This window comes from Myotis nattereri, assembly GCF_964212035.1.
Source record: "Myotis nattereri genome assembly, chromosome: 1".
In the NCBI taxonomy this organism is placed as follows: domain Eukaryota; kingdom Metazoa; phylum Chordata; class Mammalia; order Chiroptera; family Vespertilionidae; genus Myotis; species Myotis nattereri.
The window spans coordinates 156,375,516-156,389,846 of NC_138075.1; the positions used below are offsets into that span (position 1 = coordinate 156,375,516).

The 14,331-nt window shown below is 40.9% G+C and overlaps 2 protein-coding genes and 1 pseudogene across 3 annotated transcripts in view; 2 read left to right on the plus strand and 1 right to left on the minus strand.

Moving 5' to 3' along the window:
• The window catches only part of ITIH2 (inter-alpha-trypsin inhibitor heavy chain 2), a gene marked incomplete at its 5' end in the record, with an annotated part of 38,973 nt that extends 30,973 nt beyond the window's left edge, over positions 1-8,000 (plus strand). Inside the window, 5 exons of the mRNA XM_081109125.1 lie at positions 4,340-4,453; positions 4,867-5,065; positions 5,621-5,793; positions 7,009-7,120; positions 7,809-8,000. Coding sequence (XP_080965251.1) covers positions 4,340-4,453; positions 4,867-5,065; positions 5,621-5,793; positions 7,009-7,120; positions 7,809-7,956 — 746 coding nt within the window. The 3' untranslated portion in view covers positions 7,957-8,000. The remainder of the gene's footprint in view (positions 1-4,339; positions 4,454-4,866; positions 5,066-5,620; positions 5,794-7,008; positions 7,121-7,808) is intronic.
• LOC308529723 (large ribosomal subunit protein uL4-like) lies at positions 283-1,571 on the plus strand (annotated as a pseudogene). Its single transcript has one exon. The product of its transcript is annotated as a large ribosomal subunit protein uL4-like (transcript).
• A 4,131-nt stretch (positions 8,001-12,131) lies between the features above and the next one.
• The window catches only part of KIN (Kin17 DNA and RNA binding protein), a 35,829-nt gene continuing 33,629 nt past the window's right edge, over positions 12,132-14,331 (minus strand). Inside the window, exon 13 of the mRNA XM_081110290.1 lies at positions 12,132-14,271. Within this exon, the coding sequence (XP_080966416.1) occupies positions 14,209-14,271 (63 nt within the window). The 3' untranslated portion in view covers positions 12,132-14,208. The remainder of the gene's footprint in view (positions 14,272-14,331) is intronic.

The following is a 14,331-nucleotide window of genomic DNA, read 5'->3' on the forward strand; positions in this document are numbered from 1 at the left end:
AACAACAGAAATTTATTTTTCACAGTTCTAAAGGCTGAAGTCCAAGACTACACTGCCGGCAAGGTTGATTTCATTTGTTTTGGCTTGTAGGTGGCCACCATCTTCCTGTGAGTTTACATGATCTCTGGAGAGAGAGATGGCAGGCAAGCTCACTGGTGTCTCTTCTAATAAGGACACTGACCCCATCATGGAGCCCCACTCTCATGATGTCACCTAAATTGCCTCCCAAAGCTTTTCCTGTGCCGCCGGGCAGAGAGGAGTGTGGCCTTCTCCTCTCCCCGCCATGGTGTGTGTTTCTACACTGACACCTGTGTGCTCTGAAAAGGGAGAAACATCTGGCAAAAATGTCATTTTGCCTGCTGTGTTCAAGACTCCCATTCAACCAGATATTGTGAACTTTGTTCACATCAACTTGCGCAAAAACAATAAATAGCCTTATGCTGTCAGTGAATTGTCAGGTCATCAAACCAGTGCAGAATCCTGGGGTATGGCAGAGCTGTGGCTCGAATTCCCAGAGCCTGAGGTGGTGGAACTCATTGTTCTGGCCAGGGTGCTTTTGGAAATACGTGTCATGGGAGCCGCATGTTTGCACCAACCAAAACCTGGTGCTGTTGGCACCTCAGAGTAAACACAACACAGAAATGATATGCCCTCGCTGCCTCAGCCTTACCAGCACTGGTCATGTCTAAAGGTCACCGTATTGAGGAAATTCCTGAGGTTCCTTTGGTGGTTGAAGATAAAGTTGAAGGCTACAAGAAAACCAAGGAGGCTGTTTTGCTTCTTAAGAAACTTAAGGCCTGGAATGATATAAAAAAGGTCTATGCCTCTCAGCAAATGAGAGCTGGAAAGGGCAAAATGAGAAACCGTCCTCCTATCCAGTGCAGAGGACCTTGCATCATCTATAATGAGGACAATGGTATCATCAAAGCCTTCAGAAACATCCCTGGAATTACTCTGCTTAATGTGAGCAAACTGAGCATTTTGAAACTTGCACCTGGAGGGCATGAGGGCCATTTCTGAATTGGGACTAAAAGTGCTTTCCGCAAGTTAGATAAGCTGTATGGCACTTGGCGTAGAGCTGCCTCCCTCAAGAGTAACTACAACCTTCCCATGCACACGATGCTCAATGCACACCGAAGCAGAATCTTGAAAAGCCCAGAGATCCAAAGAGCCCTCCAAGCACCACTCAAGAAGATTCACTGCAGAGTCCCGAAGAAGAATCCACTGAAAAACCTGAGAATCATGTTGAAGCTAAACCCATGTGCAAAGACCATTCTTCGCCAGGCCAAGAACCACAAGCTTCAGGTGGATAAAGCAGCAGCAGCACTAGAAGCCAAATCAGGTGAGAAGGGGGTTCCAGGCAAGAAGTCTGTGGTTGGGAAGAAAGGAAAGAAGGCTGTGGGCCTTAAGAAGCAGAATCCGCCTTTGGTAGGATAAAGGCTGTAGCTACCAAGAAACCAGCCGCTGAGAAGAAGCCCGCAGAAAAGAAACCCACCGCAGAAGGAAAGAAGCCTGTGGCAGAAACTTACATTTGTTTATTCCACAACGGTCAAATCACGTTGGACAGCTAATTTTGAATAGAAATATGATCAAAGGCAATGAGAAGAGAAAAAAAGTTACCTCCCAAAGGTATCCCACCTATAAAATGGGGATGATAATACCTCCCCTACAAGGTGGTTATAAGGTAAGTTCCCGGTTCCCAGTAGAAGCTCAATAGACACTGGTTACTCTTTGGTCCATAGACCCCAGGCCCTAGGAATCTATAAAATCAGTCATGGGAGCCCTCAATCTACTTTCACTCTAATTAAGATTTAGGATGCATAGACCAATTTACAGATGATGTTTCATTCCTGTTGCCTAGAAGCCTAGAACTATGTCAACTCCATGTGACAGCACTGAAACATTTGCTTAAGAGAAGGTTTGATTGGTGGGCTCTGGGTTAATTAAAATGACAAAAACAAGCATTACCTTTAACAAAAACAGTTTCCTTCAAACAAAATGTTTCAAAAGTCCATATTTGTGTAGAAGAAGGAAGAAGAAAGCATAACTACGTGATTTCTATTTTTTATTTTTAAGGCGTTAAGAACCTTTTGTTCTCTTTTTAAATGATGCCCTCTAGTGCCCAGCTCCAACACAAAATCAATTACGCCAAGTACTTACTGAAAACATAGCATGAGCTTGGTGGTGTCAGGGACACAAAGAAATACAAGGTTTTGTGTCTGCTCGGATAAGATTATTCTCGATTCTGAGTTTCAAAACGCACACTTGAAAATGAAGGAGCATATCAGAGTGGCTGGGAGAATAGGCTTGTCGTCAGACAGCTTGGCTGTGAGTCATAGCTCTGGCACTTACTAACTCCATGGTGTGCCCTTGGGCAGGTCACCTGTCCTCTGCAAGGAGAACGAGGTGAATTAATGTTTGTAAGGAGCTTTGCGATGGTATCTGGGAAACAGCAGCCTGTAAATGGAATGCAGCCAACTCTTCCAATTTTATTCTGGAAAACACAGCCACTGCAGTGTTCAACTCAAACCTTCCTCTTCAATCCCTTCAATTACCGACGCTAGAAGCCTGGCAGAGCTAAATTGCTCTTCCCACTGGTTACCAGATATGATGGATTTTACCAGATGTCTCCAGAATTTTTGCTCCTTTGCCAATCCCATTCACCATCCTAGTTTCTTGATTTTAACATTTCTTGCCTGGGTTACTGCCATTTTAGCCGCTAAATGACCTTTCTATGTCAACTTAATTTATACTGTAACCACATTTTTCCTAAAGTGAGAGTCAAATCATTTATTCTCAAAAACATTTAATAGTTATCCAACAGAATAAAGGTCCGTTCTTTTGCACAGTGTTCTCTGGTCTCCATCACCCACATTTTTAGTCTAATTTTTTTCTATATTCGTCAACAACCCATCCTTAGTAAGTCACATTGAGTCACTTTCTAAACAAATCATCAACTTTTCTACCTCCCTCCCATTCCTCATTCTGTCCACTCAATAAAATACCTGTCTTTCCTGTGTCTTAGTCTTCCCCTCTTCTCCTCCTATCTTTAAGACTTAGTTCAAAAGCCAAGTTCTTCATAAGGCCTTTCTCAGCTTTGTCAGGTTGAGTCAATCATCCTTACGTCTTCATTCTCAGAGCATTGTGCTTGGGCCATTATTGTATCATTTACCTATTCTAGCTTACATTCATGGTTCTATCTGCTTCCTTAGAAGAAAAAAATAATGTTCTAACTGTTAAAGAACAAAATTAATTCACGACATTTGCTAAGCATGGTGAGGAAGATTTTATGCAATGGGGTTTGGCGGTGGGGGAAAGAGATTTCACTCAACTGCAAATACAGCATGGGAAAGTGGGACTTTATAGACAAGGAGTAGGGTGGGGGTCAGTGGATGGAAGATTTCTAAGAGGAAACAAGCATGGGAAGGGGGCTTAGGCTAACACCCCCAACAGGATTCTTGCTGAAGGCAGGCTGGTGTGATCAGACATCACTTGAGGGGCAGGGGAGATAGTGAGGGAGATCAGATATGGAGGATGGGGTTTCTGGTTAAACTGACTTGGCAGGATCCTTACTAAAATAAACAATGCAGAGATCAACATGGGAGTCCAAAAATTAAGGCCTAGTTGACAAGTTCAGGATAGCCTGAGTAGAGTTTGGTCAAGGAGAGAATCTTTGTCACTCCTTCATTACATCCTTACTTTCCTGAAGGCCATGACTTAGCTATGGCTGCAGCAAACATGGCCAGATTTAGTGTTTTGCACATAGTGCCCCACCCCCACTAAATATTTGTTGAATGAGCAAACAAATAAGATCAGCCAAAATAATGATGTCTAGTAACAAAGGAGTACTTCCTTGGGAGCAGCTTGATCCTTCATTGCTCTGGATTAACACTCATCTGTATGCCAACAAATAATATTGTCTTCTTTATTTTTATGTACTGTGTATGCTTGATCAATAAAATACATATCTTATTATCTATCTATATACTCACTGTATATATATTTACACATATGTAGTATACATGTGTAATATATATATGTATATATAGAGTATGTATGTGTATGTTTTATTCATTTTATCTCTAGCCTAACGCATATGTGATAGTTACAGGCTAAGTATCCACTATATTCTTAACATAACTTAAACTTCCGATGGAGACTGTATGAGAAAAGGACAGTGGGTATGGACCACTGGGCCCCCAGTGTCTAGAACAGTACCTGGAATATAGTAGAAGCAAAATATGTACTTGTTCTTGTTAAAGATGTTTAGGAATAAAAAACTTTTCAAAACTCTTCCCTTCTATGATTTTTTAAAATATTTTCTTTGTGTATTTTCCAGTTGAAAATGACCCACACTTCATCATTTACCTACCAAAAAGCCAAAATAACATTTGCTTCAACATTGACTCAGAACCTGGAAAAATCCTCAACCTTGTTTCTGATCCAGAATCAGGTAAAAAAAAAAAGGTATTATGTTTAAATTAGAGAATTTGATCTTTGCCACCCTACACTATCACTGCTTAGAATTTCTTTCTCACCTTAATATAAGTCCTATATTTTCCAAACTTGGATAATTAGAGAGAAATAAATTATAAATATATTCCTAAGTGTTTCAACTATTACCGATAAAATACACTCCCTCAGTATGAACTAATGTTTTGTAATATAATTAAACTATAATAAAGCATAGTTACATAGTGAGAGCTACAAAGAAGTGTTATGTAAGTCCTAAAGCAAAGTAACAATAATTTCCCATATTGTCAAGTTATATAAATTTGTATTATGGTACCCACATGAAAAAAAAAAAATGGCACACAAGAGAAAGAAAAAAAGGTGTTTTTATTGTTTTGGTTTTTTTTACTGTAGGAATTTTGGTCAATGGACAACTCATTGGTGCTAAGAAGCCCAAGAATAAAAAACTAAGCACCTATTTTGGAAAACTGGGATTTTATTTTCAACGTGAAGATGTGAAAATAGAAGTGAGCACTGAGACCATCACCTTGAGCCAGGGCACCCGTACGTCATTCTTATCCTGGTCTGACACAGCTCAGGTCATGAATCAGAGGCAAGTATTCTCATGTGTGGATTCGGGCCTGTCCTTGACACCTTACATAAATAAATCCCAACATCCACGACATAAACATAGACCTTAAAATCATCATTTTAAATATGAAGAAGTTAGTGTTCAGAAACATTTTTTTTGCCCACTCCCCTGCTCCTGGCAGCAGGAATCCTGTGTTTTGGTCACCAAGTATCTCAGTGCTAGCCTCGTGCCTAGTATATAGTAAGTTCTCAATAAACACATGTTGGGTAAGTGAGTGAGTCCGTCAACTGAAATCCACAGCTGACTCTGTGTTGGTTATGCTCAGAAACGCTATGATTGTGTCCTAGGAGTAATATTTTCCCACAAGTATCTGTTTAAGCAAATATATATTGACAGAACTTCAGAGCTGGGCGTTAAAACAGGATTTTGTGGGGGGGGGGGGGGAAACACGGAAAAGGTTTTAGAAAACTAGTGGGATCATACTGGGAGGAATGACAGTTCATATTAGGGGTGAGAATGATGACTTTCTAAGAAGAGTCTGTTCTGGAATTAATTCCATTTCAACTTTCCCACTAGGGTGCTGGTCTCAGTGAAGAAAGAGAAAACTGTGACGATTACCCTGGATAAGGAAATGTCATTCTCTGTGTTACTTCATCGTGTTTGGAAGAAGCATCCAATCAACGTAGACTTTTTGGGGATCTACATTCCCTCCACAAACAAGTTTTCACCTAAAGCACATGGACTAATAGGTAAAGTGTTGATCAACCATCTGACAAGTGTGGAACCACGCTAGGGCTTGATTATCTTTGGAAAACGGTGACTAGAACTTGGGGAAGTGACAGGTGTGGACTGAAAAGCACAGTATGTATGTTCTATGCCCAGGTCCTAATTTATAACAGTGTCTGAGTGATGGCACAAAGAGGCCGTTGCCATTGGAAGAAACGTTAACTGTGACTCCCAGTTTCTCCTAGAAACGAGGCACAGCTGGCCATGCAGGGCCACAGGAGGAAGGACAGGTTTGGTCAGGGAAGCAGGAGCAAGTGATAATTTCACACAAAAGCCTTCATAGGGGTTTCCATGGAAAGACAAGACAGAGCAGAGTAGATTAGAGTTGGCTATTGTGAACAATTCCTGTGGGCTTTTGGGGCTATAGAATGGTCTCTAGTTCTGGGGCATCTGGCCCTGGAATGATTTCTTCTGGGTTGTACAGGCCCGGTAGCAGAGATGTGGCTCTGGGTTGGTTAGTTGTATACCCAAAGGATGCTCCTGGTGGAGCCCTTTGCTGCCTTTCAGAATTGGCTAGCCCTGGGGTGGCAGTTTCTCCCCAGCCAGACACGATTTTTAAGATGTCAAACATCCTAATGTATAGAAAAGAAAAAAACATGATCAAATCATCCCAACATAGAGGTGCAGAGTGACTCAGTAATGTTATCACCAGGACATTTGTCCTTCCAAACAAGGTTTTCCCAGAACCAGGATTTCATCATCATGAACTGGGCAAAATAAGAGATGGGGCAAATAAATCTTAAGTTTTATGCTGAAAAAATTTTCTAATTAAAGAGGAACAAACTGGCTTAGGACGTCTGTGATGACAAGCAGGGTATCTAGGCCAACTTTCCCTACTTTTAAAAGAATGGTTCCAAAATAAGCACATGACACCACAAACCTGTGTCTGTGACATAAGCTCTGCTCTCAGGTGCCGACCTTCACCCCCTACCCCAATCAGGGCATTTGATTTTATTTCTGATCCGATAGATCAGCCTCATATGTACAGTGACCATGAGGTGAGCAGCATGGTCACTGTACATCTCTCCCAACGCTGTGCCCTTTTCTCTGAGTATGTCTTTCTACGCCAGAAATTCTGGAGGGAGGAGCAACTTCGTAGCTTGGATCAAATGACCAGCCTTTCGTTTTATTTATTCTTGGGTTACACGTGAATCACTGTCTGGACTTCATTTCACTAGGCCAGTTCATGCATGAGCCAAAGATACACATCTTCAATGAACGACCTGGGAAGAACCCTGAGAAGCCAGAGGCGAACATGGAGGTGAAAGGACATAAGCTGGTTGTCACAAGGTAAGCCTCAGATGCATATGACAGTGACAAATAGGGCTCCCACTAGGATTGGACTCACACAGCATTACCTGTCACACCAAACAACTCATCAGGAATAGGCACATACATAACATTTGCAGAAGGACACTGCCACTCCACCATCTGAAATGAAAATGATGACTACATATATAAATATGTACATGAAATGCCAAAATTAATTAATCTGTTGTTCTCACCTTCCTACATTAGAAGCCCCAAGCTCACTAGTTGGATAATTGAAAAAGCTGACCAAAAGTGGAAATTGTATAAATACCCACATGCCACTGTGCTAGAGAATGTATATTTTTATATTCAAGCAAAGAGCCTTCTTCTTGAGTGTGTGAGGTGAAGCCCACACTTCAGAGTTGTGTTCCCGCCTCCTTTCCGTTTCTAAGTTAATCTGTACTCTTTACCTTGCTGGAAAAGTCCATATTGGTCAGTTTCAGTAAGGGATATTTGAATTATCTAATATCTGGACTCTCTGTTTCTGTCCTTCCAAAACTCAGCCCAGACTCAGATGACTTGGGGAATGGGGAAGGGTGAGGGCAGGCAGATATGGAGGTGGAAGGGGCACAAAGAACAGCAAGGGGGAGAGCGGGTCTCCTTTGGAGATACGCAAACTGGCATGCTTTGGTCTGTGCCCTAACCAATCGCACCATTTTCCTTGCAGAGGCCTGCAGAAAGATTACCGAACAGATAGAGTATTTGGAACAGATGTTCCCTGCTGGTTTGTACACAACAGTGGAAAGGGTTTCATCGATGGACACTACAAGGATTACTTTGTGCCTCAGCTCTATAGCTTCCTTCAATGGCCTTAAAGGTTTTTAGTTTTGGAAATTAAATGTATATACATTTTCCTCTGCCCTTTGCATTCATTCTTCAGTTTGAATAATATTAAGACCTAACCAGATATTAACACATCTGAAGAAAATAAATGCTTTGCAAAGAAGCTTTAGGATTTTGTTGTGTCTTCAGATGCTAAGGTGAGTTCATCAAAGCGATGCAAGGAAAGCTGCTTTGGCAAGTCAAGCTGGCATCCAGGCAGAGCCCTAGATTTGGTATTTACTGGGATTTCATTGTTCTTAAATGTCAGATCCTCAACTTTGCAGGTTGAGTACATTTTTATGTTGTCAGTGAAGTGAAAAATTCAGCTATGAGGTTATATGGTGAATGTGGAATAAGAACAGGGGAAGTGACATATATTATAAGGAATTGGTTCACATAATTATGAAGACAGTCCAGAATCTTCAAGATAGGCCAGCGGAGCAGGAGACCCAGGGAAAGCTGATATTCTGGTTCAGAGGACAATAAATGTTGTAGATGAAGTTCAAAGGCAGTCAGTGGGGGGAGAGTCAGTTTTTGTTACACTGATTGGATGAGGCCACCCGCATTAAAGAGGGCGATCTGTTTTAATCAGTCTACCTTTTATTTATTTTTATTTTTTTAAATCCTCACCTAAGGATATTTTTTCCATCGATTTTTTTTTCTATTTTTATTGATTTCAGAGAGGAAGGGAGAGGGAGAGATAGAAACATCAATGAGAGAATCATTGATTGGCTGCCTCTTGCATCCCCCGCACTGAGGACCAAGCCCGCAACCCAGGCATGTGCCCTTGACCAGAATCAAACCCAGGACCCTTCATTCCGTAGGCGGACACTCTATCAACTGAGCCAAATCGACTAGGGCTGTGGTCAGCAAACCGCGGCTTGCAAGCCACATGCGGCTCTTTGGCCCCTTCAGTGTGGCTCTTCCACAAAATACCACGTGCGGGCGCGCACGTACAGTGCGATTGAAACTTTGTGGCCCATGCGCAGAAGTCGGTATTTTGTGGAATAGCTGGTATTTTGTGGAAGAGCCACACTGAAGGGGCCAAAGAGCCGCATGTGGCTCGCGAGCCGCGGTTCGCCGAGCCGCAGTTTGCTGACCACTGGACTAGGGTGTTCCCACTGATTTTTTTTTTTTAAAGCCAGAGTGGAAGGGAAGGAGGGAGAGAGAGAAACATTGATGTGAAAGAGACATCAAGTTGTTGCCTCTCACACACACCATCAACCAAGGCTGGGGATCAAACCCACAATCCAGGTACATGCGCTTGACTAGGAATGGAACCCATGACCCTTTGATGCACAGGCTGATGCTCAAATGACTGAGCCACACTGACCAGGGCTGTCTACATTTTTAAATGTAAATTTCATCCAAAACATGCTCATAGACACACCCAGTAAAATGTTTGACCAACCCTCTGGGCTCCCCCTGGCCCACCTAAGTTGACACATAAAATAAGCCATAACAAGGCCTTAGTTGACCAGCTTCATTCTGTTAAACCAGCCCTTCTCCAAATAAGACAAAATAGGATTGGGTAGGTGTCTTCTGATTAAATTAAATCCTATAACAGTCCTGCCTCCCTAACGTTATTCTGAGATTACCTTGGAGACTTCATTGATCTCAAATTCTTCATTCATTTAAAATTGCTCAGGACAAGGGCGGGGGAGGGAGGGGAAACGGAGACATATGTAATACTCTTTGTAATACTTTAAGCAATAAAACAAAATTTAAAAAAAATTGTTCAGGACATTATCTCAGATGGCTAATTGTACACAGTATTATTACTATGACTTCTGTGAGAATCACCGTTCCAAATGCTCTGAAAGCTCCTCTGTCAGTGAAGCAACAAGTTCCACACAAATGTAATAGATTCTTGACACTGAACCTTCCTTAGCAGTGCTCCTTGCAGACCTTGATTTTATTTGTACTTAAGCAATTCCTAAGAATAATGTCATTTAATTTTAAACCTTATACGGTTAGGTTTATTTCAAAATAAATTAACTAGCAAATTATGTCCTAACAAAAGGCTAATGGCATTTATAAGGCAAAATAAACAAATTTAAAGTGAAATCAGGTGACTGCATTGGTATAGCAGATTTTGGTGACACAGTCCAAGTATTACCCATTGTAATTTTGTGCTTTCCTTTGCTTATAACTTTCTTTTAAAAATCAATTCCTAAAATGCACACATTTTCAGAGTACAAACTGATAAAAAACATTAAAAATTTTTAAAAGTATTTTTATGAAATTTTCTCTCCATAATTTGATATCATTTTTCATTGTAGAATGTCGACAAAACTACAATACCCAACCTATATTTGAAAAAGCAATTATCTTTTGACATAACTGTAAAGTATTAAACAAATATGATTATTTCTATAATCTAATCTCAGTACTAAGGAGATAAATGGCATTGCCTTAATTTTATTCTATAAAAATTGGTCACCTATGAAATGCTTTTAAAAAAAATCTACATCTTTTCCATTTCCTATTTGAAAATGCTAATATTAAAATGATAGTATTCAATGCAGACTTCAAAAGTGGGTTCTTATAATTGTTACTTGGTAAAAATTTTTACTTTAAAACTTTTACCTTTAGATAACTTTGATTCCTAGTATCTTAAATATGCTGTTGTTTTTAAAATAATGATGAAAATGTTGGGGTGTATATTTATATGCAGATATTGAACAAGAATGCTATCAAAAGCAACTAGATTTAAAATCAAATCCATATTATTCAAATGATCAAAACTATTAGTAGCTGGTGTTTTGAAATTCAGTGCCTGTAAAAATAACTTTATTAATATGGTTCATGTGTTTCCCTTGAGACCAGAAATCTGCCTTCTCTATATAATTAATTTTGAATTACAAATGAATAATCAATTTTGAATTCCAAAGAAACCAAATTAATGGGAATCATTGGAAAGAAAGGAACTATTAAATTGTCTGTCTCTCTCTTTTAAAAAAAATACATTTTATTGATTTTTTACAGAGAGGAAGGGAGAGGGATAGAGAGTTAGAAACATCGATTAGCTGCCTCCTGCACACCTCCTACTGGGGATGTGCCCGCAACTAAGGTACATGCCCTTGACCGGAATTGAACCTGGAACCTTTGAGTCCGCAGGCTGACGCTCTATCCACTGAGCCAAAGTGGGGGGGGGGGGGAGGTTGGGGGTTAATGGGGGGATGAGGACACATTTGTAATACCTTAACCAATAAAGAAATTTTAAAAAAATTGTCTATCTCTTGATTAATTTCTGAAAGTATGCTTTCGGTGATGAAGGAAAACTTGACAATTGCCTATATTATGTTTATTTTGTGGAACACCTTGCAATCCACTGATAATCAATATTGAATTCTGTATAGACCTGGGGTATAACAGGGCTCATATTTGTCAGATATATTAATCATCTTTATCATTTATGCAGTCTGTCTTCAAAGCTTCTCCTAAATATCAATCTAAACAGTTTCCATTAAACCAATTAAATATATATGCCTTATTGTTAGGAAAATGAAAGTCTGTGTTCCAGGAAAACCAGACTCTTGGCTCAGATCATTCCTGTCATAAATTTGTTTGTGTTTTTAATATACTGAAATTTAAACAAGATTTCTGAGAGTTGGGAACCTGGCTATCCAAAGCAACAAATCAAAAAGGGAAATTAAAGAGTGCCTCAATGTATGGTAAAAGTGAATTACGAGCCCTAACCGGTCTGGCTCAGTGTATAGAGCATCGGCCGGCAGACTGAAGGGTCCCAGGTTCAATTCCAGTCAAGAGCATGTACCTTGGTTGCGGGCACATCCCCAGTAGGAGGTGTGCAGGAGGCAGCTGATCAGTGTTTCTCTCTCATTGATGTTTCTAACTCTCTTTCCCTCCCCTTTCCTCTCTGTAAAAAATCAATAAAATATATATATATAAAAAAGTGAACTATGAATCAGGAGTTATTTTAGTACTTACTGGTCTTATTCAAATCATTCTACATGCTTCAAAGAATCAGTTACTATCATAAAAAGTGGCATCCTCTCTTTAGCCTTATCCCAATCAGAAGTGAGTCCAAAGACCCAGTGGGACCCAGTCCTTACAAGGCTGCTCAGACTGAGTCCCCGCTGCACGTGAAGCTAGGGTCTATTCCTTTCAGTTGTGTGAACTATAAATTTCCCTTTTTTTTGTACATAAGAAAGTGTGAGGTGGGTTTTCAGTCTTTTGCATCCCTACATAACATACTGTTCTACTTATTTAAAAATGTATTTAACATTGTCAGTGGGATTGTAAAATGGTACAGCCATTTTAGAACCCAGTGTGGCAGTTCCATAAAATGTCAAACATGGGCCATAACCGGTTTGGCTCAGTGGATAGAGCATCGGCCTGTGGACTGAAAGGTCCCAGGATCAATTCCGGTCAAGGGCATGTACCTTGGTTACGGGCACATCCCCAGTGGGGGGTGTGCAGGAGGCAGCTGATCGATGTTTCTCTCTCATCAATGTTTCTGACTCTCTATCTCTCTCCCTTCCTCTCCATAAAAAATCAATAAAATATATTTTTTTAAAAAAGTCAAAAATGGTATCTCGAGTTACAATGTTACTCAGCAACTCTGTTCCTAGGAACTGAAATATTCACATGGCATCTTATACACAAATATAGAAGCATTATTCAAAATAGCCCCAAAGTAGAAACAACTGAAATGTCCACCAACTGGTAATGTATTTAAAAAGTGTGGTATATCCATACATGGAATACTGAAACACGCCATAATATCAAATAAGTTTGTAAACGTTATGCTATGTGAAAGAAGCCAGTCATAAAATACTACATATTGTGTGATTCTATTTATATGAAACTAGAGGCCCAGTGCACAAAACTCGTGTATGGGGGTGGGGGTTACCTCAGCCCGGCCTACACCCTCTCCAATTTGAGACCTCTCAGGGATGTCCGACTGCCTCTTGCAATCCAGGACTGCTGGCTACTAACTGCTTTCCTGCCTGCCTGATTGCCCCTAACCACCTCTGCCTTGCCCCGCACCCGGGACCCAGGATTCCCTCCTCCTGATGTTCACAGGCACCTGGGACCCGGGCTTCCCTCCCTCTGGCCGGCCACAGGCACCCAGGACCCAGGCTGGCTTTGCCCGTGCCGGCTGCAACCGCAGGGGACCGTGGGGTGGGTGGCTTCACCCAGGCCGCAGGCACAGGCGCAGCCATTGGTGCCAGGGACCGCGGGGCGGGCGGCTTGTCCCTCTCCCAGGCCGGGCTGCAGGCATAGCCCCAGCCACTGGTGCCTGGGACCGCGGGGCATGTGGCTTGTCCCTCTCCCAGGCCACAGGCACAGGCGCAGCCGCTGGCACCCAGGGCCAAGAGGTGGGCAGCTTGGCCCTCTCCCGGGCCTCAGCCCCAGCTGCTGGCACCTGGGACCGCGGGCAGGTGGCTTGCCCTCTCCTGGGCCGCAGCCTGGCTGGTCCCCATTTCTCTCTTGCGAGATCATTTGTGCCTGGCTGGTCCCCATTTCTCTCTTGCGAGATCATTTGTGCCTGGCTGGTCCCCATCCCTCTCTCCCCAGTGTTGAGTGTCTGAGCCATTATGGCATGAGGGCGTGATGACCATTTACATATTAGCTCTTTATTATATAGGATGTCTAGAATAGGCACATCCTTAGAAACAGAAAGTAGACTAGTGGCTGCCAGGTGCTGGAAAAAGAGGGAGAATAGGGAATAACAATGGGTACAGGATTTCTTTTGGGGGTGATGAAAATGTTCTAAAATTATATAGTGGTGATGGTTGTACAACTCTATAAATATATTAAATACCAATGAAATTGTACACTTTAAATGGGTGATATCGTATGGTGTATGAATATCTCAATAAAGCTATTATATTTAGTTTGACTTTTTAAAATGTAATTATATTTATAGTTCAATGTTACTACTAAAAATATAAGTTTAAAGTATATGAAGAATTTCCTCTAATTATGATTTTAAATTGCCTTATATAAAACATTTTACAATAATATTCTTTTAATGCAAATTTTAAAAATCAGGGAAATATAAAGAAAACAAAAATAAGAACAAATTTACATAGTTTGATATTTCATAAGACATAATTAGATTTCCTACAAGTTTAGCTAAACAACTATACAATAATATTTACAGAAATCCTTTGTTGCATATAAAAGAAATACCCTAACACAGTAGAGTCTCATAATGCCTTGGCGAACACCAATTTGATGCTTTAGTATTTTAATATGTTCACAAATTTTCAAACTCAGGCAAGTTTAGAAATGTCTTCATATTGAATTCCTTCAACTCTGCGTCCTTTTAAAGGGCCCTATAAATGAAAATTGAAGAAAAGGTTAAAAACACACATGTACTTAAAAGACATGAAAAT